The 23,657-nt window shown below is 33.5% G+C and overlaps 2 protein-coding genes across 3 annotated transcripts in view; one reads left to right on the top strand and one right to left on the bottom strand.

Annotated features, from left to right (window-relative positions):
- Timp (Tissue inhibitor of metalloproteases) overlaps positions 1–15,498 on the top strand; it is a 45,742-nt gene extending 30,244 nt beyond the window's left edge. The window contains 6 exon segments of one of the 2 annotated variants that reach the window (NM_001312155.1): positions 12,188–12,319; positions 12,825–12,907; positions 13,530–13,638; positions 13,889–14,010; positions 14,389–14,507; positions 14,873–15,498. In NM_001312155.1, coding sequence (NP_001299084.1) covers positions 12,208–12,319; positions 12,825–12,907; positions 13,530–13,638; positions 13,889–14,010; positions 14,389–14,507; positions 14,873–14,993 — 666 coding nt within the window. In that variant the 5' untranslated portion in view covers positions 12,188–12,207 and the 3' untranslated portion in view covers positions 14,994–15,498. 2 annotated transcript variants of the gene reach the window in all.
- Positions 1–23,657, bottom strand: part of Syn (synapsin) — a 76,926-nt gene that overhangs the window by 47,133 nt on the left and 6,136 nt on the right. The window contains exons 3-8 of the mRNA XM_013322109.1: positions 22,858–22,979; positions 22,137–22,361; positions 20,540–20,700; positions 19,112–19,197; positions 16,922–17,048; positions 15,715–15,819 (exon numbers count right to left, since the gene is read on the bottom strand). Of these exons, the coding sequence (XP_013177563.1) occupies positions 15,715–15,819; positions 16,922–17,048; positions 19,112–19,197; positions 20,540–20,700; positions 22,137–22,361; positions 22,858–22,979 (826 nt within the window). The remainder of the gene's footprint in view (positions 1–15,714; positions 15,820–16,921; positions 17,049–19,111; positions 19,198–20,539; positions 20,701–22,136; positions 22,362–22,857; positions 22,980–23,657) is intronic.

The following is a 23,657-nucleotide window of genomic DNA, read 5'->3' as shown; positions in this document are numbered from 1 at the left end:
TATTTAGAGTTAAACGAAAAGAACATAATCTTTACCTTTCAAGGATATGCCAAGCTTAAGATATGCTTTATCTCTTCAATTAATTCCTAAGAGAAACACATACTAAGAAAATGAAGAACAAAGCTGATAATTTATTATTTAGGCAATAACCATTGTCTATTATTTGAACAGTTTTCAAATGAAGACCTTTAACATGACAAGATAGATAATTCCTTTACAATAGGTACATCTTTGCTGAGCAATATGAAAGTGTTTGTTATCGTGGGCGGTCGGGTTTGCGTCTTATAATCCGTTGGCGCCCGCGGGGTCGAGGGTTCACCGCCTCATAGAATAGATGTACCGACGACGCTGACTCACCGAAATTGTTTTTATTAGGCTGCAGGTTGTTTGCTCACATTTCTTAGTAATTGTCGATACTCCAAGGTGCGGTTACGTTTAGGGTAAAAATGGAAACGTATATAATATAGTGGTTAATTATAAACTGTTGTTATTAACAAATGGACGCGTCGCGGTGTTACAGTTGTTTTTAAGCAATTTGTTGTGTAGTCTTTGTTCATCTTAAAGTTGCATTCAGACATTTTGTTTCAATTAAAGTAGTTATACAAGTGTTCCACTGGGCTCTGGACATCTAAGGAATCCTTACTCCGTCCCACATCTATACTACGTGAGTTGGCCACAGACCAAAAACCACTCATAATATTTTAACTTTACTTGACTAAACAACGAAGTTTATTCAGAAACTAACGAATTTACGATCCTTCGCAAACTTTCATCACATTTGTATTCTAAGCGCGGTAGGTCGATGTTAAGCTTTGTTTTTTGTTCGGTTGTCGTAGAAAAAAAAAATAATGGAACCATGTTTACGGATTTCGTGATTTATTTTAATAATGGCAATTATTTCGTAGTTTGTACGCTCATGTTTACAAATGCAGGTTTCATTCAGTAAAAACAATAACACAACATGTTGTTAAACGAATAAAATAAAGACGCTATACTGGATTGTTAACAATCTTGTTCTGTTTGAAAAGATTTCTAGCTGAACCAAGATACTAACAAGGTTCTCTAAGATTGTGACCTATGCCTAAATCTCTAAATACGAGATTAATTTAATTAAGGAACCTTAAGAGTAGTCGGGACTGATTAATTAATTGATAAACGTAAAGCAGAGATAGCAGACCAATGGTAGGTACTTAGGTACGAAACACCACAATTTTTTTTGCACTACGAATTAGGAAATATATGTGGAAATAACGCGAGTGGAACGTCTATGACCTTTATAAACTCTTCTTTAGAACAATAGTACGTTACATAAAGGTTGGCCATCCGTGATCTAAAGTATCGATAGATTGTCTCCTGTTTTTAGTAGCTCCTATCTTATTATGAATTTTTAGTCATGAGGGTGTAAATTTATATTTTTTCAGTGTATACAAAATAAGTTAATTTACAAATAACTGTCGTGCGTCACTAGTTGCATTTTCAATCGCTATGTAAAGATTCATTGCGGATACGATTATCGTACGCGAGTAAAGAATAGTAAATGCAAACATTTTGCCGGCGCTACATCTTGTTATACATAATCTTCACTGGAAGTGTTAATTCAATGATAATCTTCAACACCAAGGTTACGTTGTAAACAAGAAATTTTTCCTTACATTTTGTTTTTTGTTGGCATATTTGATATGTGTGTTTATTGATTGGAAGAATATTAAAGGTATGCACAAAGGAATCATGCAATTATTGTCATGAATTTGCAAAGTAGACGATTACTTTTGCACTGGGAATCAAAAAGGTCTATGTAGTACTGATAGAAATAATGTTTGTTAACGTTACCCTGAGACAAGCTTATTTCGATGTTTATTATAGTATATCCCTCAATAACTAGAAACGTCAGTAAACAAACCACTTGATCCAATGAAAACAAGATGCTCATGCGGCAATCAGAATATGATAATATTAAGGCAGGTTTTCACGATGCATGACTATTGCTAATGGCTAACGACAAAGGTAACAGACGCTCACACCAATGACTGCCCCGACTTGTCTGATCTACCGCGGTAACTATGTACTTCCAAATTGTTTCGTACATCCGTGCACAGAATCAAGAGCCGTGGAACCCGTATTTAGTATCAACATTGACACGTTATAAGAGCTTGTTTTTTGTTGCATTTGACATTGAATTGTTTTTGTAAATGTTTTTATATCGTGTTAATAATTGGATACTTTACAAACTCATGCAAGGTACATATAAATAAAAATGGAGTTTCTGTATGTAACAAAAAAACATATTTCGTACTAATGATGTATTTGTGTTGTTCATACGAAAAACTAATGTTTATTATTTTTGTGTGTCTGTCCGCAAATCTATGTTTGTTCAGAGTTATCTCCGAAACGCTTGGATCGATTTTCATGGGACTTTTACTGGAATATAGCGATTTTTAGCGTAGTTTGCGAAAATATTATTAGGTTATTTATAATTCCGAGCTGACGATGTTTATTAATAAGTCGAGAATAAAGGTTTTTTTTTAATTCAAAAGTACTGACGTATAAATTATCCTATTATTAAAAGATAATATTTATTCCGCATAAACGATTACATTAGTGTTCACTACAAATGAACAAAATGGTTTCTTTCAAATAAATTTACAATAAATAATTCGCCCACAATCACAAATTATGTTATAAATTTTAAATTGCAACAATGATGCATAAATTGATCTTTGTTCTAAAATATGATCGATCAATCATTTCATTTATTAGCGAAACGATTTCACTAAAATAAAGCAAAGTAACGTTTTAAAAGCTAACATAAATTATTTTGAAGCATGTTTACGCACATCATGTTAATTTATGACAGAAAATATTGATGTTTCTAAACGATTATTGAAATTAATCATTATTAAACGTTTCATACCGTTATACATGTTAGGAAAATAAATAGTCATATTTTATGTAAAATTACACTTTTAAATGTTTCATAACAATTTTTCAATTACAGACGTAGGTGTTATGTATAACAGAGAGATCAAAGTCGTTAATAATAATTCTCAAAACTATGTAACACAACATATTTTTAAGTACACTCATTTTTATTTCAAAATATTATTTTTACAACGCACACATTTTGACGATGTACAAATTGTGAAGCCCTTTAGGTTACGGTGACCTTTGAGCGTTAATCGTATTTTAATCGGTACTTCTAATTGCCTTTAAATATAGCTGTACAATTTTACATTGAATACTTACATAGTGTTAGGAAGGAAATCCGACACTGTGCCGATGTACTGGCACAACACTAGCCTTAATAAAATGTCGACGTTTATGTCCCCTCACTAATGATTCTGACACTTGACTTTGTAATGAAAGCGCGCTATTCGCGCCAAAGGATTGTAATTAACAATGCCTAAAAATAGATTAGAAAAGTATAAACGGTTATTGCCACACAAAAGTATATATACAAATAAAAATAAGTATGTAGCAAAAGGTACATATTGGTATAGGTTACATAGTTCTCACAAAATGAACTTTATCAGGTCCATCTTTGATCAATTGATACTATCGAACTTTGTAAGCCGTTGCGTGCCACGGAACATCGCACAGCTATATAACTGACTGATATTTATAACTTTTGTAAAAGGTGACTTTTTTTGTTTTTTTATTATACACAGCACACAAAGTTTGATACGTCGTATCAATTTGATTGCTATAAGATTAAGTTTAGTTGTTTAATATGTTCCGCAAGAATTACGAAATGTTATTTCATCTACAATTATATTATAAGCTCGTTTTTAAGTCAAAGTAAAATAATAAAGAAAGAAAAATGTACTTAAATAAATCCAGCTGAGAGGAGTAACATTCTAGAACGGATTATAAAATTACATAATCACAGTTAATTCTAAGTTTTATTTAACCTCGAAGTTTTTTTTTATTTAACCATATTTGTTAAAACTATGAAATTTTTACAATGGTCTTCAAAAATACGTGACATGTCTTTACATCGTATTATGCCGTTTGTCTGTTCTGTGTACGCTGCGTTCGCATTCCGTTTATATTTTCACTTTTAATACGCATTAAGAATTGACATTCAGTGAATCATTGTTACTTTTACTTTTTTTATATTTTATATCGACGACTTAATTGAATATCGATTTAATTGACATGTATTTTAACATTTGTTGTAATTAAGGTCATAACATATGCTACAGTTAAACTATTATATGAATTCCATAAAATTATTGTCTTACTAATACTATAAATGCGAATGTTTGGATGGATGTATGTTTGTTAGAAGCTTCTAACAATTGCAGATTTATCTCAAATAGTCTGGAACACATAGGCCACAAATAAAGTTTTTTAATGCCTCGCGGACGGAATCGCGGGCGACAGTTATACGATACTACGATATAAAAATTATGTATGACAAACATACGTATTTCCAATAATATTCTAAAATATATAAGTTTATTTAATGTTACATTAATTCAAAGTGAATACATAAATCTGTTTGAGTTATTATGGGTTACTGCGGCCCTTTATGGTTAGGCATACATAATACAGCATGCTCCAAGTTGGGTATAATTACGAGGACGGGCCCAATTTGCGACTGTAACAAGAAACGCGAACGAAAACGAATTTAACGACCGTCGTTATTTCGTCTCAATTTTGACATAAATCTAACATTTGGTGGTGGAATTTTAAATGGATATTGTGAGAATCGATTGCAGTAGTATTAGTTTGGGTTAGTGTAAAATATTACGTGAAGAAATACGGATTTATTTACTTCTCAAAAGCTTAGAGATAGTCCACTAAGGCCCACTAATTTACGAAACTTCACGTGATAGGGGTTTTAAAATAAGAATAACTTGTTTTTTCCGAGTTTTTAAATTAATTTCTTTGCGTTATACCAATATTTAAACATAATATTATGAAAATGTAAATATTAGTTTGCACAAAAAGAATACACGATTTTGGGTATGGGGAAAAGGGTAGGTTGGGGTAAAATCGCACCACAAATCAAAAGTGGATGTTCAAAAAGTTGAAAAAAATACAGTAATTCCTAAATGGACCCCTTATAAAATTAAAATGTCATTACCTGAATACACCTCAGTATCTTTTTAATTGATAATCTTTGTTTATTATTTAAATTATCATATTAATCTAATTAAAAGGTTACAAACTGTAAAAGGTAAACATATGAGACGGGTTAATATCGCTCGATTTCTAGAATTAAATAGAGTGCTTAGATGTAGGTTGCTGTATTATACTGTCAGACGACATTATTACATCAATCTCGCGTAACTCACAAACGAAATTGTACGGAATTAATCTTGATCGTTGTAACAAAGCTACTAAGCAATTATCTGAGCTGTCGCTTTAGAAATCAAAATGATAACAAGAGATCAACCAATCCTAGACTATTAATTTTAAATGATATTTGAATATCATCTCTCGATGGTTTTGTACAAACTGACACCGCCGCTGTTCTTAACAAAGAAATTGGTTGGCAAATCTTACTAATAATATAAATGCGAATGCTGGCATGTATGGATGGTTGAATGTTTGTTATAAGTTATCTGCAGAAAAGCTGCATAGATCTCGCTGATTAATTGTGAAACATAGTCTGGAAGAACATATAGTTACACACTTTTTTTTAATTTATTATAGTAAAACACCTTTTTTGTAAATCAGATCAGAACAGAATCAGACAGATAGTAGTTGTATAAATCAAAATAACTCTATTACGTTGTTTAGGAAACAATTTTTATGGCAACATCTTATCGAAGATCTTGTGTTGTAATTAAAATGATCAAAAAAACGTGGAAACTTGGCATTTCAATTAACATCTGTCTGGAGCCGAGTGAATAATGTCCAATGATTATTCTATTGTAGATTATGCTGTAGGGAATCTCCAAGCTTTAATTAGCCGCTTGTTGCTAAATTAATTCAACACGTGTGTATTTTATGTTAGTTTCACACGAAGACCTACAGTGAGGCAAGCAGTAGGACAGTGCAGTGTTGCTGTAGTTTGAATATACACTGTCAAAACAGTTCTATCTTGACGTGTGCGATCCATCTTTTGCCCTCGTGTGAAACAAGCATTAGTTGAGAACATAAATCGTCAACAATGGAGACTAATATATTATGGAATACACGACGTATTGAGAACGAAATCAACTTTTTTTTTATTTTTATGATGCAAAGGGAACAAATGTCGTCTTTTAAACTTTGTTTAACGTGCTAGAAAATATACAGAAATATATTTTAAATAACATTTATAGATTAGATGTTGTGTTTAATTTACACAATTCATATTTCATTATCAAAGTGGAATACAAAAATAGAATTATCTTAATATCATCCAAACAGTGGAAATGCGATTGCAATTTCTCCATTAAAGATATTTGAATGGATCTAATTTAATATGTTGGTTTATATCTAATGATGCTTGCCATTTAAGCGATAAATTAAAGTAAATAATGAAGGACATGTTACTATAATTGTTCTGTCACGATTGATGCTAAGGATTATTGGATTGATTTACGCAGAAATCTGAAGCCGGCGACGTCGACGTCAGAGACGGTCGTTAGCGATACGTTGAAAGACAATTGATTGAATAAGTCTTGTACCTTAGATATATTGCCAACAAAACTGTGCCAATGACAAACATCAGATATCTTACTAATAGTATAAATGAGAATGTTTGGATGGATATTAGTTACAAAGTATATTTAGAATAGCATAACGCATGTCAGTGAAGTTTGGAACATATGACAAACACAGTCTGAATGAACATATAGCCTACTAATTAAAATTTTAATTCCGCGCGGACGAAATCGCAGACGACAACTAGTCAGCCTTAAAGGAAAATAAATCGAATACCTGACACAAATTAATAACATTATATTGAATTTTACAATCAAAATTTAATTTCCTTCTGTAACCGCAGTACGAAGATTCTGCTAAATGTTTGTAAGTTTGATATTAGTGTTACCTAAAGTTTTGTTTGTTGAATGGGAATTAATAACTTAACCGCAAGTTAATCCTCGAGCAAGGGAATTATTAGTGTTATCTATGGAAAACCACAGCCGGGAACATCCACCTTGACCCACAACCGCAGACTGTTCGATGAACTTGCAATTTAACCCGACATTAATAAATAAGTATTTAAGGAAATGTAGCTCAATAAATATTAAATCATTAAAAGTTACGTTTAAACACACACAAATGAAGAAAAAGTATTAGATAAAATAAAAATCGTTAAATTTTCTAACACGCAATAGGTGACATTGGAATTCATGACACGAAAATTTACGAAGAATTGGATTGCGCAACGAACACACTATGATTAATATCTAATTAAAAATTGTTTTTGATTGTCTATGGTTTTAAAAGTTGTAATAAATTTGTACAGCGTGTTTATCGGGCATAAACTACAACATCAAATTTTGTCGTAACGCATATTTTCTCTCAAATTTTCTGGATAAGCTCCCAGTTACATAAATCAGACAAAATCCCGAGACGGGGTCCAATTATCCCATCTTCATATGTTGGCAGCACTTATTCATATAAGCAATTGTTTTATGTCAAACCGCTTGCACGTCGCGGTATCATTTTGCGGTATCGGCTTTTCAATGTTCCCGTGTACCGTAAATAATGGACACAAAAATGGTAAACACCGATACACTCAACGATACGAACCTCAGTTGAATACTTTATTTTTGTATTTTACTGTCGGAAAAAAAAACGGTGAATATTCAATTCGAAAGTTATTGTTTTCAATTCACAGTTGCGTACTTTAAAGCGCATACGGAGATTTGCATGCGATGAAAGGATTTTAAAGAACAAATACTCCCTTGTTTTTACTGAAAGAAATCGGATAATGAGGGTAGGTTTACAAGATGACAAAGAATTTTCCAATAAGTATTTAGGGATTGTAATAGTTCATTGAACCCAGAGGCGACAGTCGATAAACGCGTGTACCAACAATCACCTTGTGTTCTCGACGAACCCTGACAAACGAGGCATTGTGGGGAAGCCGGCACGGCACGACGCGGCCGCGGCGGTCACAATTCACTCGCGATCATGGGAACGCGCTCATTATGTTTCCGCATTGTTATTATTCAATTATTTCGAAACTTCTACCGACAACATATAAAATCATCAGTATACATAGTATTTGGATGAATGCATTCGATATTGCGGCGTTGAACGGAACGACGACGAGAACAATTCTCTTTAAGTCGTCTAACTAAATGCGTTAGTGAAATAAGCTATTCTGTTCAATAAATTTTAATTAACTTAATACCCGTTATATATAATGCAACATTTAAATATAGAATATAACATAGAATTTATTAAATGCGTATGTCAATTTATTTCCAATTCAATAAATTTATATTTAAATTAATAATTTACTGCATAAAAACCACATTTCAAATTAAGAAATGAGCTAATTTAACACGAAAAATAACTGATTCATTAAAAGTTACGAATTCGGACAAAATATGTTCATAGAAATTCATTTATAAAGGTCGCTTTACGTAATTTTTAAAAGGTTCTTCGAGCGTATAATTAAATTAATAAACCATTTCACGAAGGATTTTCTTCGAAAGAATTAATGGCCGAAATTAAATCATAAATTATTTGGTGCAGAATATAAATATATCGATGTTCATTGAAATTATTTAGTATGATGAATTGTCTAAAATTTGATTGACTATGTAGAAATAACTAAAAGGATTCTCAGTGTTTTACGCTACCAAACTATTTTTAGTTAACTACCAAAGAGCATAATCAATATTTTAAAAAAGTTCAGCAATTATCTTATCCCAGTATTGTACGCAATTAATTGGTTTAAATATATGCAATAAAAACTTTATATCTTTTGAAAGTTGTTCTGTCAGCGCATAATTTTGCAAAGAAAACAATATAACCACAACTCCGGACTATGGTTATTACGATTGTTAAATTCAAGGACGGCCATTTTGTTTTTACACAGAAATGCAATTGCTGTCAATTCGACATGCGTGTCCCTTGTACCGCCGCGAATAAATATTGGTTATATATAATTGGAATGGAATTAACCATAACCAATAATATGTTAATGTATTTTGCTTATTGTTTTTATATATTCCTAAATTAATCATCGCTAAAACCAAATTTTATTATTATTTTAATATTGCCTTCGGTCGACGAATGTCAAAAACATTCTTGAAATAAATGACGGTTAATGAATGGATCTTTCATCTTATTTATTATTTGATATTACGTTTGCGATGATAATAAAAACCTTTTAGTAAATTAACTGAATGAAACGTTCGACCTTTTTTAATAATAACCTTCTTATTCGATCTATTCGTGTGTTTTTTTTCGTAAGGTAAATATCGTGGTTTCAATTTTGTTTCTGACACATTTTATATTAAAATCCTCTAGATTTGTTAACGTAAGCTGTTAGAGACGCTTATTGTCACGTTTGGGATGAAGGTCAAAATAAAATCGACAGCTATTGTGGGAATTCTCCGTCTTAGAAATTGGATATTTTTACTTTTTTCTTAATTGTAAAGTTCGATAGAATTAAACTGATTTACTATAGAATTGTGTTGATGTTTTATTTTAATTTATTTATTATTTATAATAGAATGCAGCAAAAGAAAATAATTTGCAGCCATTGTTGTTAAACTTTTGTTACACTACTTTACTTAAAGATAAAAAATGATTTATCCTTCTTTTTCATAACTTGTAAAGAATTAAGTGTACGCTTATATTTATTTAAATTATATAAAAAGAAAAAAGTAAACGATTGAAGATTACAGATTAAAAATTTCCAATTCGATTTTGACTGGTACTATGGTTTCTCTTTGATTTTACAAACGTGATCATTTTCATTGCGTCAATATAACTAATTTCTTTCTCTTTATCATTTAATATATTCTGTATAACAAGCAAAGAGTAAAAGTTCTAGAATATTCGATATGCAGACAAGCGTGTATAATTTAAAAGAGTAACAGAACAGTCTGCGATGAAATACAAAAGTAAAAAAAGTTAGCAGACGGTCTTTATTCATCTCTGGTGTTGAGTAAGTACAAATGTCTATGTGCACGACTTACAGGCAAATCCGATTAACGTCCAAGCTCAAAGGCGGACCGTGTATTTACTCATTTGCGCCTGTAAAGAATACTTTTTGCTTTACTTTTGGTATCGACAAAAGGATTAATATCTGTTAAGATAATGATGCACTATCATAACTAAGAACCTGTCAGTTATAAAGTTCCATTCTATAAGGAAGTTTTGTTCTAAGGTCGACGTATTATGTGAGTTACGCTTGTCACCCCGTGGTCGTACATTCTCCACTGAATTAATAAATTATACGCTACATATTCCGTAAGTTCTAGACATAGTAGAAATTGTCAGTTGCTTTAACAAACTTAATTAATTTTCAGTGCCGACCGCATGTTGCTTACTATCCAACACCATGTAGGTTAAGTAAATTTATTATATGATTACACCAGCTCTTGTTTTACATTTAATCAAATGTAACTAATAGTAATGACATCGTTCAGCAAAAAATACTTAAGCTTTTAAATGCAAGTGTAGAGTGCAAGGCCTTTAAGAATGAATTGTATCACGTACTTTGATAACAATTCGGACGAGGAAGAATTTTTTATACCAAAAGATTTCAAAAAACGAGCGGCCACCTGAAATCGCTGAAATAGCGAAGCGACCATAGACATACGCAATTGCATAGGCAACACGCCTACCTTTAATCCACAGAGGAGGGGATGCACAGAAACAAAATATTTTCCCTTCCCACGCATGCCGTCATCCGGAAACTCCACTTCTACCTTCCATCCTTTCCTTATAAGAAAAAGGGTGTGAAGGGAAAGAGGACTAAAATTAGGCCCCGGGACGTTCAAATATTTCAAGTTTAAGTAAAAACTAAATATAACACAGTTTTAATTGAATTTACTGTATGTCTAGTTAAAATTAGGAAAAGACATTCTCGAGGTCCGCATTAGCTTGCGGAAGCACACTCACGGAGGTCAAGTAATACTTCAAAGAGAAATGCAAACACTTAAGATTTGCATGTGAAAAACAAGAACAGTTTTAACCACATTTGTAAGTAAGGAATATTTGAAACTTGGTATTAAGGTGTTTTATTATGTTTTTTATATAATTAAGCAAGGATTAGATTTATATTTATTTTTAAACATATGAAGGTAAACTAGGTATCGCCCGCAACTTCATCAGCATAGCATAAAAAAAAATATTAGCCTTATTTACTACCGCATAAGTAACCTACCTTCCAATAAAAGTCCCGTCAAACTCGGTCTAACCGTCTGGGAAATTACCTGGGATGAATACGAACTTGCGAATCTATCCGTCTACAGTATGACAAAAAAATAAACAGTATAAATTTTTCATTATAAGTAACGAAATTATATCATGTCTAGAAAATGTTAAATTTTCTTAGTCATGTATAGATTGAACGTTATTTTATTTATATTGAACTTGATGCTTCTAAATATATGTCGATATATTTTTGTACGTTGTATTGCAACATTGCAGTGACGCTCACTAATATTTATCATCCAATTTCCGGAGCTGACAAAGAATGCATCGTTTACAGATTTGGGTCATCGGTTTCTATGTCTGAGGTGACATTGTCATAAACTTATTTCATGCACAATGCACAATAGCAATTAGTTTAAATCGAAAATGCTTGTCTCTGAAATATTAGTTCTCTTTAATGGAAATATTTATACTGGAATCTGATTCTATTATAGTTTTATTATATCTTAATACAGATATGACATTGTAAGCGCCAATAGCCTTATGGTTAGAGATACGGATTTCCGATCACGTGGTCGAGAGTTCGAATCCCGCCATTCGACTATTGTCGTAAACCATATCCTAGCACAAGCCTAGCTTAGATGGAATGGTAAAAGAAATATTAGTAAATTCACAAAAATCTGCTAATATTTTATCAAAAAAAAAAACAAGTACTACAAGTACATGGAGGAGGATCTTAATCGGTTTAGACATTTGCCACGTTATTGGCACAAATTTCAAAAATTAAATACTAATAGATTGACAGCCCCACCACCAACAATCCAGGTGTTAAGTAGATGTATGAAATAAAAGTTATACTAAATCCTGATAAAATTCCTAAAGAATTATTGTTTGTTGACAGGATATTGGTCAGAGTACGTGATGCTGACAAGGTGGGTGACGTTGGCGCTAGTTGCGGCGACATGGCGCGCGGCTGAAGCCTGCAGCTGCATGCCGCAGCACCCGCAGACGCTCTTTTGTAAAAGCGACTTCGGTAAGTCTAAAAACTATGCTACAATCCAACGACCATTAAAGTCTTCCTTCTCATATATTGTATACTAGCTGTCGCCCGCAACTGCGTCCGCGAGGAATTAAACAAAAACTTAATTAGTTACCTATGTGTTCCTCCAAACTATGTTCTACATCTATGCCAAATTTCTGCGAGATCCATGCGGCCGTTCTGGAATTGCCTTCTAAAAATATCCATCCATCCATACAACCAAACATTCGCATTTATAAGATTGTTCAATGCGAAAATGGGTTTAAGAAATATGAACTTTTCCCCAATCGGAAATTCATATAAAATAGTTTCGGTACCACGTATCATTTCAGCCAAAACCATAATAGTTCAAGTTGTTAGTAAATGACCTAACATATATAAATAAACATATGTAATTATTTGTTTAAATAACATAAGACAAAGTATTTGTTAAATACAAAGTAAAATAACGTTTGAACATGTTTTACATGACGTCATAAAGATTTTGTTATCGTTTCAGTGATCGTGGGTCGAGTACAAAAATTATTCAGAGGAAATGACACTTACGACGCGTACAAAGTGAAAATTCGAAACATCTACAAAGTAAGCTTTTGTTATTCAGTTTTGTGCTTTTAACGAGCTTTATATGGGTAAGTCGGACGCCATTACGCGATGCATAATTCAAGAGCAAAAGACTCAAAATATTATAAGAATTTCGGTTGTAATGTAAAGTCTCCGTGGATAAATTGTTAAGGCTCGATTTCTGAATGTTGTCACGTCCGGGAGATTTAACTTTAAAAGAGCTAACATTTTATTTTGCTTTTAAAATCAGCCAGCGACATTAACGCTCTTAAGTCTAAGGACGCTTACGTTTAATCACTCATATGCATACAATTTTACACCCTTTTAATTTAATAGCTCGCTTACGTTCTTAAATGAAATTAAAAATTAAAACGTTTAAGTTATGTCGCTAATTAGAAGAAAGTAGCACACGTCGTAGCAAATTATTTCAAGGCCAAGGAAGCCAAAGATAACCTGTAAAATAATCATGATGTTCAAAGGAGTTTTTATAATTACAAGGTGAAGACTGTTCTATAAACCTTATCGTGTGTCTTTGTTTTCTTCAAAGAGTATGACAGGGAAGACAGTGTAACTGTGTATAAGTGTTTCGTCAGAGAAAATCGAGTTGTTGATTTGTTTTAATAAATAAATTTTTTGTCCGCAGACGACACCGAAGGCGGTTGTAGCACTTAAATCAGGACGATTGCTGACAGCGTCACACGAAGCCTTATGCGGAGTCAGTCTACAGCCCAGAGAGACCTATGTTATAACAGGTAACTATTGTGTTACACAACTAAATGGATAGTAAAAGTTAAAATTGTACTTAATTGAGGGAGATATTTATGTTCGTGTTTTATTTGTCAGAATGATTCATTAGGGTAATGTTTTCCGAGAGTGTGTGTAAGTTTTTAAGTTCCATTGTTACCGCCTAGCCTAAACAATTGCGCTCATTATTACATTTGATTCATATTCTTTCCCTGAGTATTATACAGATAGTTTTTTTATTAATAAAATTATTTACAGGTAACGTTGTGCACCTTCAAGCGCACATAGACTTCTGTGGTTACGTGAACAAATGGCGGGATGTGACACCTCGGCAGAGAAAAGGCTTCAGGCTGCTATATAAACAGGGTTGCACTTGCAAGGTATGATGATAAATACCATCCATATATGACCACAAACGTTAACACAAAGCGTAGAAAATATTGGAATAATGCCCATCCAAGAAAATAACTAGAAATAATAGTAAAATAAACCTATCCATGTAACAAAACAAGTTACAAAAATGTTCGAAATACACGCAAGGAACCCATGAAATATTAGCACTGGAGTTGCATGCAGTGTTTTGTTTTCTAAAACAAAGGCGTAATCTACGATTTTTCTCGCATTGTATTTCCATATCGTCCTAATTCAAGTAAATGTGAATACATACTGTATTGGATCAAACAAAATTAAATTTCACATTTAACCGAAATAAGTGTCCTCTATGTACCTACATGGGTTTTAATAATATAATATTGCAGGTTCACGTGTCACGGCGCCGGACAAAGTCGCCCAACACGTGCGTTACTAACTACGACGATTGCTTCGAGCGGCACGGCATCTGCCTGCACGATCGCGACCGACGATGCCGTTGGACAAGGTAAATACGAGTAAAACTATGAGTTTACACTATAGCAACACTTATATAAAACATATACTCGACAAATAATAATATGTTCTATAAATAGCCCACAATTTCTAAAAGAACCAAAGGGGGTGTTTCCCGGTAGAACCAATATCGGCCGACTAAAAAAATATTTTTTGTTTCAATTTACTTAATCGGTCAAAAAAATACAGTGGGCCGATACATTGGTAAGCTGATCGGCCAACGGAAAACACTGAATTAGTTAACGAAATAATTGTTAAAATATTATCGGTCTTCAGTGTGATAAATTTAAGTTTCCTTTGTGCGTTTCCTCCTTGATGTGTTGTTTGTGTGTTTAAAGACTTATGTTTGTGTTACAGGGCGCCCGCACTCACGAGGTGTCAGCAGAAGCCGCACTTCAATAGCACGATGACTTGAATCGCCGCATCGAATGTAAACATCAATCGTAACAAACATTTGTATATCTCGACACGCCTTTGAAAATTCCGATGTTACCTTACATTTTTATACTAATAATTCACCGATATACGATACAAACATGAGTTACTAAGCCAAAACGATCGTTCTAACACGCCTACTAGGTTAATTTATATTATGTTAGCGCCTCACAAACATTGTAAAGGGCTGTATCACGTCCATCTTGTTTTGGGGAACCCTAACAATTTATTCATCATGTTCATGAAGGTTTACGAAACGCAGGCAGCATGCATTATATGGCTATGAATCTGTAATTGAGTGTATGTCGACTCGAAATAGGAATTTACAAGAAAAAAGTATTTGGTATGATTCAATGATGACGAATTTACTCACAAATTCTATTATTTGTTATCCTTTGGACTTTATGTTGATTGTGTAAGCGTTGAAGTGAAATTCTAACGTTATCTGTATTATTTATTTTAAGTTATATTATTATTTATGTTTAAGTTAAATTTGTAAATTAACAAAAAACTAGGTTAACGATTACATAAAATAAAGACTTAAGAAACTTACTGTTGTTTTATAGACATACCTAAATTCAACCGGAATACATGCGTTGCTCAGCAACACAGGGTATTAAGAAAGAAAAAATCTCCCTGGATATATAAAAACTTTCAACAACCAAAGTTTGTTCAAAATCGGACGATTACTGTTAAATCATTTCATATATGGTTAGCGCCTGAAATTTTAAAGCGGCAATTTTACATCTGCGTAGATGACTTACCATATCGGTGTAGTTATGGTAGTAAGTCTGCTCGATCAACGGGAAGTTCTCTCTGCCGAGACGACGCTGCAGCTGGAGCAGGTGACCGAACACCCATGGACGATCCTTTTAACAATTAAAAGCAACTGATATTATACAGTATGAAATAGTTAGAAAAAGAAAATAAGTATCAAATAGTAAGTTGTCAATTTTGTTTTTTAAAAGGGGGCAATGCTAAAATCAAATTATTTGTTAATATGGTATTACGTGCCTGTGAAGGAAATTAATATTTTCTTGCAATTCTCAGAAATCTGTTTTTCAGTATTCTCAAGCTAAAAACTAATTTTATACTTTAACAAAAAGAACTTTACTCGAAAATACGGTCCTAGTACGGTAGTAGTCCTAGTACGGTACGTTTTACGTATTAATAGTTCGCCAAATACACAAACTTTAAGGGTAACTAACAGTTCGAAAACTAACTAAAAGGCTAGAACTATATGACGAAGAAATAACCAAAACTTTTGTAATCTTACGTCCAAACTCCATACATCAACTCTAATACAATGTTACAGCGTAAATCCGATACATATTAAGAAGTTTCTTCATTATGCCCTCATCAATTTCCTTATAGATAACATCAAAGAATAACTCTTATAATTTCTAATTTCAACAAATAATGTCACATAACTGACTAACATGACAGTATTTATTAGATTTACTCATTGTTAATAGAGTAGGATTGGACTGTCCAGTGCACGTGGACACGTCTACATGTGATCTGAAGAAATTTGTTTTATTTTGTGTTTTATTTTTGTGAAAGAATTTAAATTTGTATATTTTGTTTTGTATGGACAATGTGTCTGAATAAAAGATTAGTATTATTATTATTATTAGTTTCTTTAATTGTTTTAACGATTCTGTTAATATTATGTAAGAGTTACAAGATTTCGATATCTTTTAAAACCTACACATAAATATTAAAGATTGAACAATGAGACAAACATTCCTAATTTTTTATAAAGACACGATTATAAAAATTATAACTAAACACAAATTAATAAAGATTGACAGATAGCCTCGATAATGGAGTCTCATACACTCAGAGTCGTGATTACTAAAGAGTAAACTCTCTATATCTACACTAAGGGGTTCCCTCAGTAACAATAACAAAGTATTCTACTACATACGGACTGTATATCTAATATTAGACTGATATATGTTAAATTACCTGGAAGTGGTATATAGAGTTGAGGCTATTGATAGAAGGCACGCCGCCGAACTTGAGACCAAGCAGTAGAGCGCGGTGGTCTGCGCCTGCGTCGCGTACGTTCTGACGCACCAACACAAAGTCCGGCCTGTAACAAGGATAACATTACACTACTATTCAACAGCGACAATCAGGGCAAATCACGCTAACAATCACAAAAATGTTACCTAATTAAACCTTTTCAACCCCAAGTATTTTTGTGAAGTACTACGTCTCAACTCTGTCAAAGACTAGTTTCGAACCCATCGGGAGTTCTTCCTCGGTCTCGCGGTCAGTGGTGGTTCGAATGTAGTCGGCGTGGGCACCACAGTTTTGAAATAGTGCTTAAAGTGTTTAAAGAATTTCAGTATAATGTCATTGGCATACAGAATGACTAATAATCGCAAACTACATCTAACCTATTTCAAGTCTTAATTTTACATTTTCTCAGCACCAAAGCGTTTCGAAAATCTTCATAAATTTAAGCACATACTTGCAAATCTAATGTAAACACATTCGAAATACATTCTCGCAGTCGGTTGACTATTAAATGTACTATAAAACCGCTTTATGATACCGACTGAGCACTTCGCGTGGCCCATTTATTACGCAGATTATGAAATGGGACAATCATAAATTCAGTCGCAAATTCTGAGGTCGAATGAAGATAACTTTCCCTTTGGGTGCTTTATAATATAATCACTTTAGGTGAATGTGAAATGTTACAGTCACTACAAATATACTCGATATTAATTACAATACAAAATAGCTGCATATATTTCTTTTTATATGTATTTCTTTTTTTCATCATTTCGTTCATCATCAGCTCACTATAGGCCCCGACCGAGGGGCTCGGAGCCTACGCTAAGTTCGGGTAGGCTCCGAGCCCTACCCTATTTTTTACTAGTATAAAATTTAATCAAAATGTTTAGATGGATGGATGGATAAATGGATGGATGTTTGTATGAAGGTATCTCTATAAAGGCGGAACGGATGTCGTTTAAATTTAGCATTCATATAGAATATTGTCTGGAAGAAAACATAGGCTACTAACTTTTTTTTATTCCGCCTGGATGGAGTCGCGGGCCGCTAGTATTTCCATAAACATAAACCAATGACACGAAACATATTTTGTGTTAATTTGGCAAAGTCTTATTATAATAAGTAGAATTCTCAGACAGGTATTCCTTTTTATTTTTAAAACGAAAGTACTTTCCTTCTTACTTTGTTGAAATCTTGATAGTTGAAATAAATGTAAGAAGTTGTAAGCCTTTGCTGGAAATAAATTGTAGACTTGACATTAACAAATCACCCAACGTAATTAATGGCGACTTTACAACCTTAAAGGTAACCCTTTACTTTTGTATTCGAGTAAAAATCTTGTGTATTTAAAAAATGCAAAATAGGTTATTATGGATATAGGTATTTTCATAACGAAAATATACAAAACTACACAAATTACTACATGATTTTTTGAATGTTGACCAAACAATAAACTAATGATATTTAACCCTTTATAAGTTAGAGGCGACATTTTCACCACAATGACTTTTATTTTTTTATCACCGAAATTCACACTGTGCATAAGGTGCTATGTTTTTTTTATATCAGTGATTTAAAAAAAAAATAGATTTTTGTTATGAGTAAAAAATACTTTTTTGTACTACTATTTTTGTAATATGAAAAACGTTGTTTTTGTAATAAATATAAAAACTTGATGTTTGCAAAAGTTTTTTATTTGAAATAGTACCAAAAATAAATCATTGTATATAATTACAGTAATAGAATTGGTCGGACGCGTGAAAAGAGAACGCATTAAAATAAAAATGTGTTAAAATGCGCAAATTTGTGTAAAAACTTTGTGCAATGCGCAAACTTTGACCGCATTCATGTCGATAAGATTTATTACCTACACTATTAAACTCTACACAACGGTACTTATTATAATAATTCATTGTATTATACTTTTAAATAAAATTCATGTTCACATGTATATTGCATGTTCTGTATTCGTTTAACGATAAAAAACACTTTTTTTTTATAATGAATAAACCAGTGCTTGACCACTTTGATAGTGTGGCTATATGATCGTAGTATGGTACACACTACCTTATTAAAAACCTATTCACCTTACTCTTGAAGGCACCCATGTTATAGCTATATAATACTCACTTAAAACATCGCGTCACTTTGGTGCCACTTCGATAAACCGACATAGACACGTTGGCGCCATCCGAGTTGGCCGTTACAGATAGCTCCTGTAAACAAACGAATTTATATAACCTCCTTTTTGAAGTCGGCTAATAACAAATTCCCTACTCATGTAAGCAAGAATGTGACAGCAAAATTTTAGCAGAATTCAAGTGTATATAATATGCAAAATGATATCATGAAGAAATTTTTTCTATGAACCTAAAAACAAAAGATATGGAATGTTTTCTTTAAATTAAATCACGTTCCGAAATAACTATAGTTATTTATTACCATCACGCTTTCAATTTCAGCTTACTTGACTTCGTGGTAATGAGATTAATTTTGATATAAAAACTTTTTCATATCACAACCTCATGTTTATAAATTAAATAAGGGACTCTACTTTCACAAGAGACGATATTTGTTTGTCATAAAAATGACTTATCTTACTAATATTATAAATGCGAATGTTTAGATGGATGGATGAATGGATGGATAGATGGATTTTGTTAGAAGGTATCTCCAGAACGGCTTCATGGATCTCGCTGAAATTTGGTATGAATGTAGAACACAGCCTGGCAGAACACATAGGCTACGTAATTAGTTTTTTTAAATATGCGCTGATGGAGTGGCGGGCGACAGCTTCTACCATATAAAATGTAATTCGGCTACTGTGGTTGAAATAAATTGACTAAAAATTCGTATGTTCCACAAATGTATCCATTGTAATGAATAGAAGAGTAGACTGTAACGAGTGTCGCTCTTGCGTTAACAATTTATCTCTAATAAAAAGTAGAGCTACATACATCAAAATATATTATATTATAACGTCGAAGTTCAGATAGCATTAATTTGGACTCGTGGTCAAACGGTAGTTATTCATTGCAAAAAACACATTTTAAAAATAAACCGTATGTCAATACAAAAGTTAATTACGTAAGTAAACTAAGAACTCATTACGCGAACATAATAAATTAGTATACATCTGGTCGTATGTCCGAGCATTTCTAAGGTTTCTACTGCACGGTCCATCAATAAGATGATATTGAGAGCAACCTATAGACGCAAAAATGTTAAAACATTTATACCCAGATAAATTAACCCTTAGTAGCCAGATTTACATACGAAACTGATTTATTTTGAATATTACTGTGTTAGCTTGATAAAATAAAACAATAATGAAATTTGTTTTTTTTTTTTTAATTTCGTTGGAAAGAATATTATACAACAGTAAAATAGGTACAGCCAACCTTTAAAAAAATAATAGTAATGTGAACATTCGGTTTAAAAGATTGGTATCAAAATTGAAACTCTTGGCTAATAAAGGTTAAGACATTTAACAGTTGACAACAGGATAAATCAACTCAATTATCAATTCTCATATAAAAACATAATAGAAGACCATACCTTGAATTCCGCTTGTTCGACGCGTATATCCCACTCGCCAGGCAGTCGGCGACCGCGGAAGTACTTGGACCAGTCCGTATTCTGGTCATCCACCACAAGCAGCGTGACGCAGCGGTCACGGTTGTAGCCGCGACCCACCGACGCCACTGATGTTACACTGCCTATTACCAACATTACGTATTTAGTTTTATGTAGGTAGTCAAAAAAAGAACGAGTCGACTGATGTTAAATGCCGCTACACAAACAAGCTAATGAGTTTCATAAATGTTGTGTTTTTATTCCCAACCTAAGATTATCGTAATATTACATAGGACTGCTTCTAAGCTGCTATTTGAATTTTAAATACAAAGTAATTATAACCACATGTAGAACTAACTAAAACGATTTGGATTGATGACATAATTATGTTATTTTAAAAGTCATCCTTAACTGTAGGTTTCTAAAACCAATATTCCCGTTTAAAGCATATCGTCATCCCTGACATTATCTTTGAAATGTTTGAAATAACAATATGTTTTTTAGTTTCAGAAACTCACGGTAAGTACATTTATTTCAAACGCTTAGGTTATTAAATTTTGACATGAATTTAGCATTTATATGGTCTTGCTTACAACATAAGATTTTTCATAAAGATCAAGTATCCATTGAAAGTTTAGTTTTGTTCTGTCTTGTTAAATTGTTTTTAAGTGGGAGGAATCGTGAATGGGCAGTCAAGAGGCACTCGAATAAACTTTTTATTTCAGTTGTAAATCGCTCGTTAGACTTTCTGATGACACAAGAGAAAAACTCTGCTTATACTTAAGTGTTTTAATTCAGTTAAAATGAATAATTCATATTCAGATATTCATATCAGAAGAAAATTTAATTTAATTATCATTTGAGACATGAAACGTGTGGTTCATTCGACCTTTTCTATTAGTTACTTTGAGGTTGTATAGAGTCTTAACCATTCTAACTAATCCATTCAGTTGCTGCTGACAAATACATTGTAATCAACCTACTTTCAATAATAAAGCTTAAATAGAGAAACAAAGCAACGAAATCCAATTATGTCTTCATTCAGTACTTCAGCAGCAGAGGCGGACTGTTTGCATTGAAAGTTTACGAAACATTGTCAGTGTTCCGTCAGCACAACCGCGCTCGATACAAAAGTCAACATGTCCGTACAAATTGACCTGTCCATAGCCAAACACTAAACAAAACCTTCCTATTTACTCTACGCTGCATTCAATTTTCGACCTTATTGCATACATATTAAATTGGATTAAACATCTCGGTATTACTGTATTTAATCCATTAACGTCATCGGTTGGTCTGGTCAATTTGTATAGTGAAGAGCAGAAGACATTAAATTTTTATACAGTAAGAATATTTTATTTCCCTATCCCTACGCAACGAATACCTTCTCACTAGTTCATCCTTAAAGAAGAGATGCGGTTCTACCGCTGCAGCACATTTTACTACAATAAGAGAAGAAAACCAACAAAAGGACTTTTCCCACGACTTGGATAATGGGTATAAACACGTCGGATCAAACGACAAGGATGTTGAACGACAACCGACTATTCAGGAATAAAGTACAAAATTTACTATTTACCTAACAAGTTGGCGCCCTGGTCTCTAGCAGCGCCGGTAAGGGACTGGACGCGCTGCAGTAAGGACTCCCGGGACTTGGCAGGAGAGGAGGGCGCTGAAGTGCCTCGTGATCCGCCGCGCAGGTTGAGGGACAGGTCGCTACCCGGTGGAGCCGGGCCCGCCGGCCCAGCAGCCCCCGCCGTCCCCGAAGATACACTGGAAGCGCTCCCGATGCTGCCACCAGTAGCTACGTCGAAATGGTAAACCGAAATTGTTTGAATTCAGTTAATACTTAAAATGTGTCCATTAAAAAAATTGTTTTTACACCTGAATTGTGTAAGAACTTTGTGGCTAATCTAATGAAATAAAAGCCATAAATTATGGACTGAGTCTCTGCATTATGACGTCACAAGGCGTTGTCTCAAAGTTAGAAATCAATTTACTTCAGCGTAGTTCTTCTTCAAACAAATTAAAAGTTTTACTAGTTCTTCGCTTCATGTAATGAGATAAACTGATTTTCATAAGCCTTGCAAAGTTTAATGGCGAAGTTAAAAAATGCCCAGTTTATTTTATTAAGGGGCAAATTAGATTCCTTGATTTGTTTTATCATTAATCGCGACCAACAGTGATAATGACAGAGCAAGTGGGCAAATGGCAAGAAAAGGACGAGAGATGTTAGATAAAGTAGCCTTTTTTGATGAGCCATTCTTCTTCTTAGCATGGACGTTTGCAGTAAGACTTACCCTGGGAGACGGGCCGCTGGTGTTGGGGCTGCGGCTTCGGCTGACTGGTGGTGGCCGGGCGGCCAGTGTAGGGGTCCACTTCGCCTTCATCGCACTCGGATTGCAGATCGCCCGAGCTGAATCTGCGCAACGCCTCCACTGAGCTACGCGACCGCCGCACAACGCACCGCCACGGGACCAAAGGGGGCAAAGGGACCAGAACACGCACATAATGTAGCCACTCTTTGACGCCTATACTCAAGATATCTCCAGTACAAAACTTATCATATATTATTCTGCCTTAGTACATCCACAGAACTTAACCTTCGTACCCTTTTTAACAACGCTTGCCTAATGACATAATGTTTATGGAATTGTTAAGAATATTTGTTAAAAAATTTGTTCTTCAACAGTTACTAGGTCAACAATAAGAAGTTATTTCTCTTTGACGGCAGTAACTCACTTTGAAAATACAAAATATAAACGATATGATAAAATTAGTTCACTTCTCTTTTTGTTCCAGTTAGTGATGTATTCATTTATCAATGTGCTTTTTCCTAATATGAATAGAACTATTCTATTGCGACTAACATAACCTAGAATTTTATAAAAAAAATATTATTCTAACAGCCACATCGATTGACAACAATGAACAAGCGCCATGCATAGACAATGGTCGACTGTTTTTTTTTTACAAAAGCAAACGTATAAATGTTCGTGCGACCGGCCGGCGTGGACGTTGCTGTACGAATGAGTGGTGCTACACAGTACGCAGCGGATATGTAGGAGGGTGGGGGGATAAATGTGTGGAACGGAAGTGG

This window comes from Papilio xuthus, unplaced genomic scaffold (genome assembly GCF_000836235.2).
Source record: "Papilio xuthus unplaced genomic scaffold, Pxut_1.1 DF825928.1, whole genome shotgun sequence".
Lineage (NCBI taxonomy): Eukaryota > Metazoa > Arthropoda > Insecta > Lepidoptera > Papilionidae > Papilio > Papilio xuthus.
Note: the sequence above shows the minus strand (reverse complement) of the source record. Positions and strands in the feature narration are given on the sequence as shown.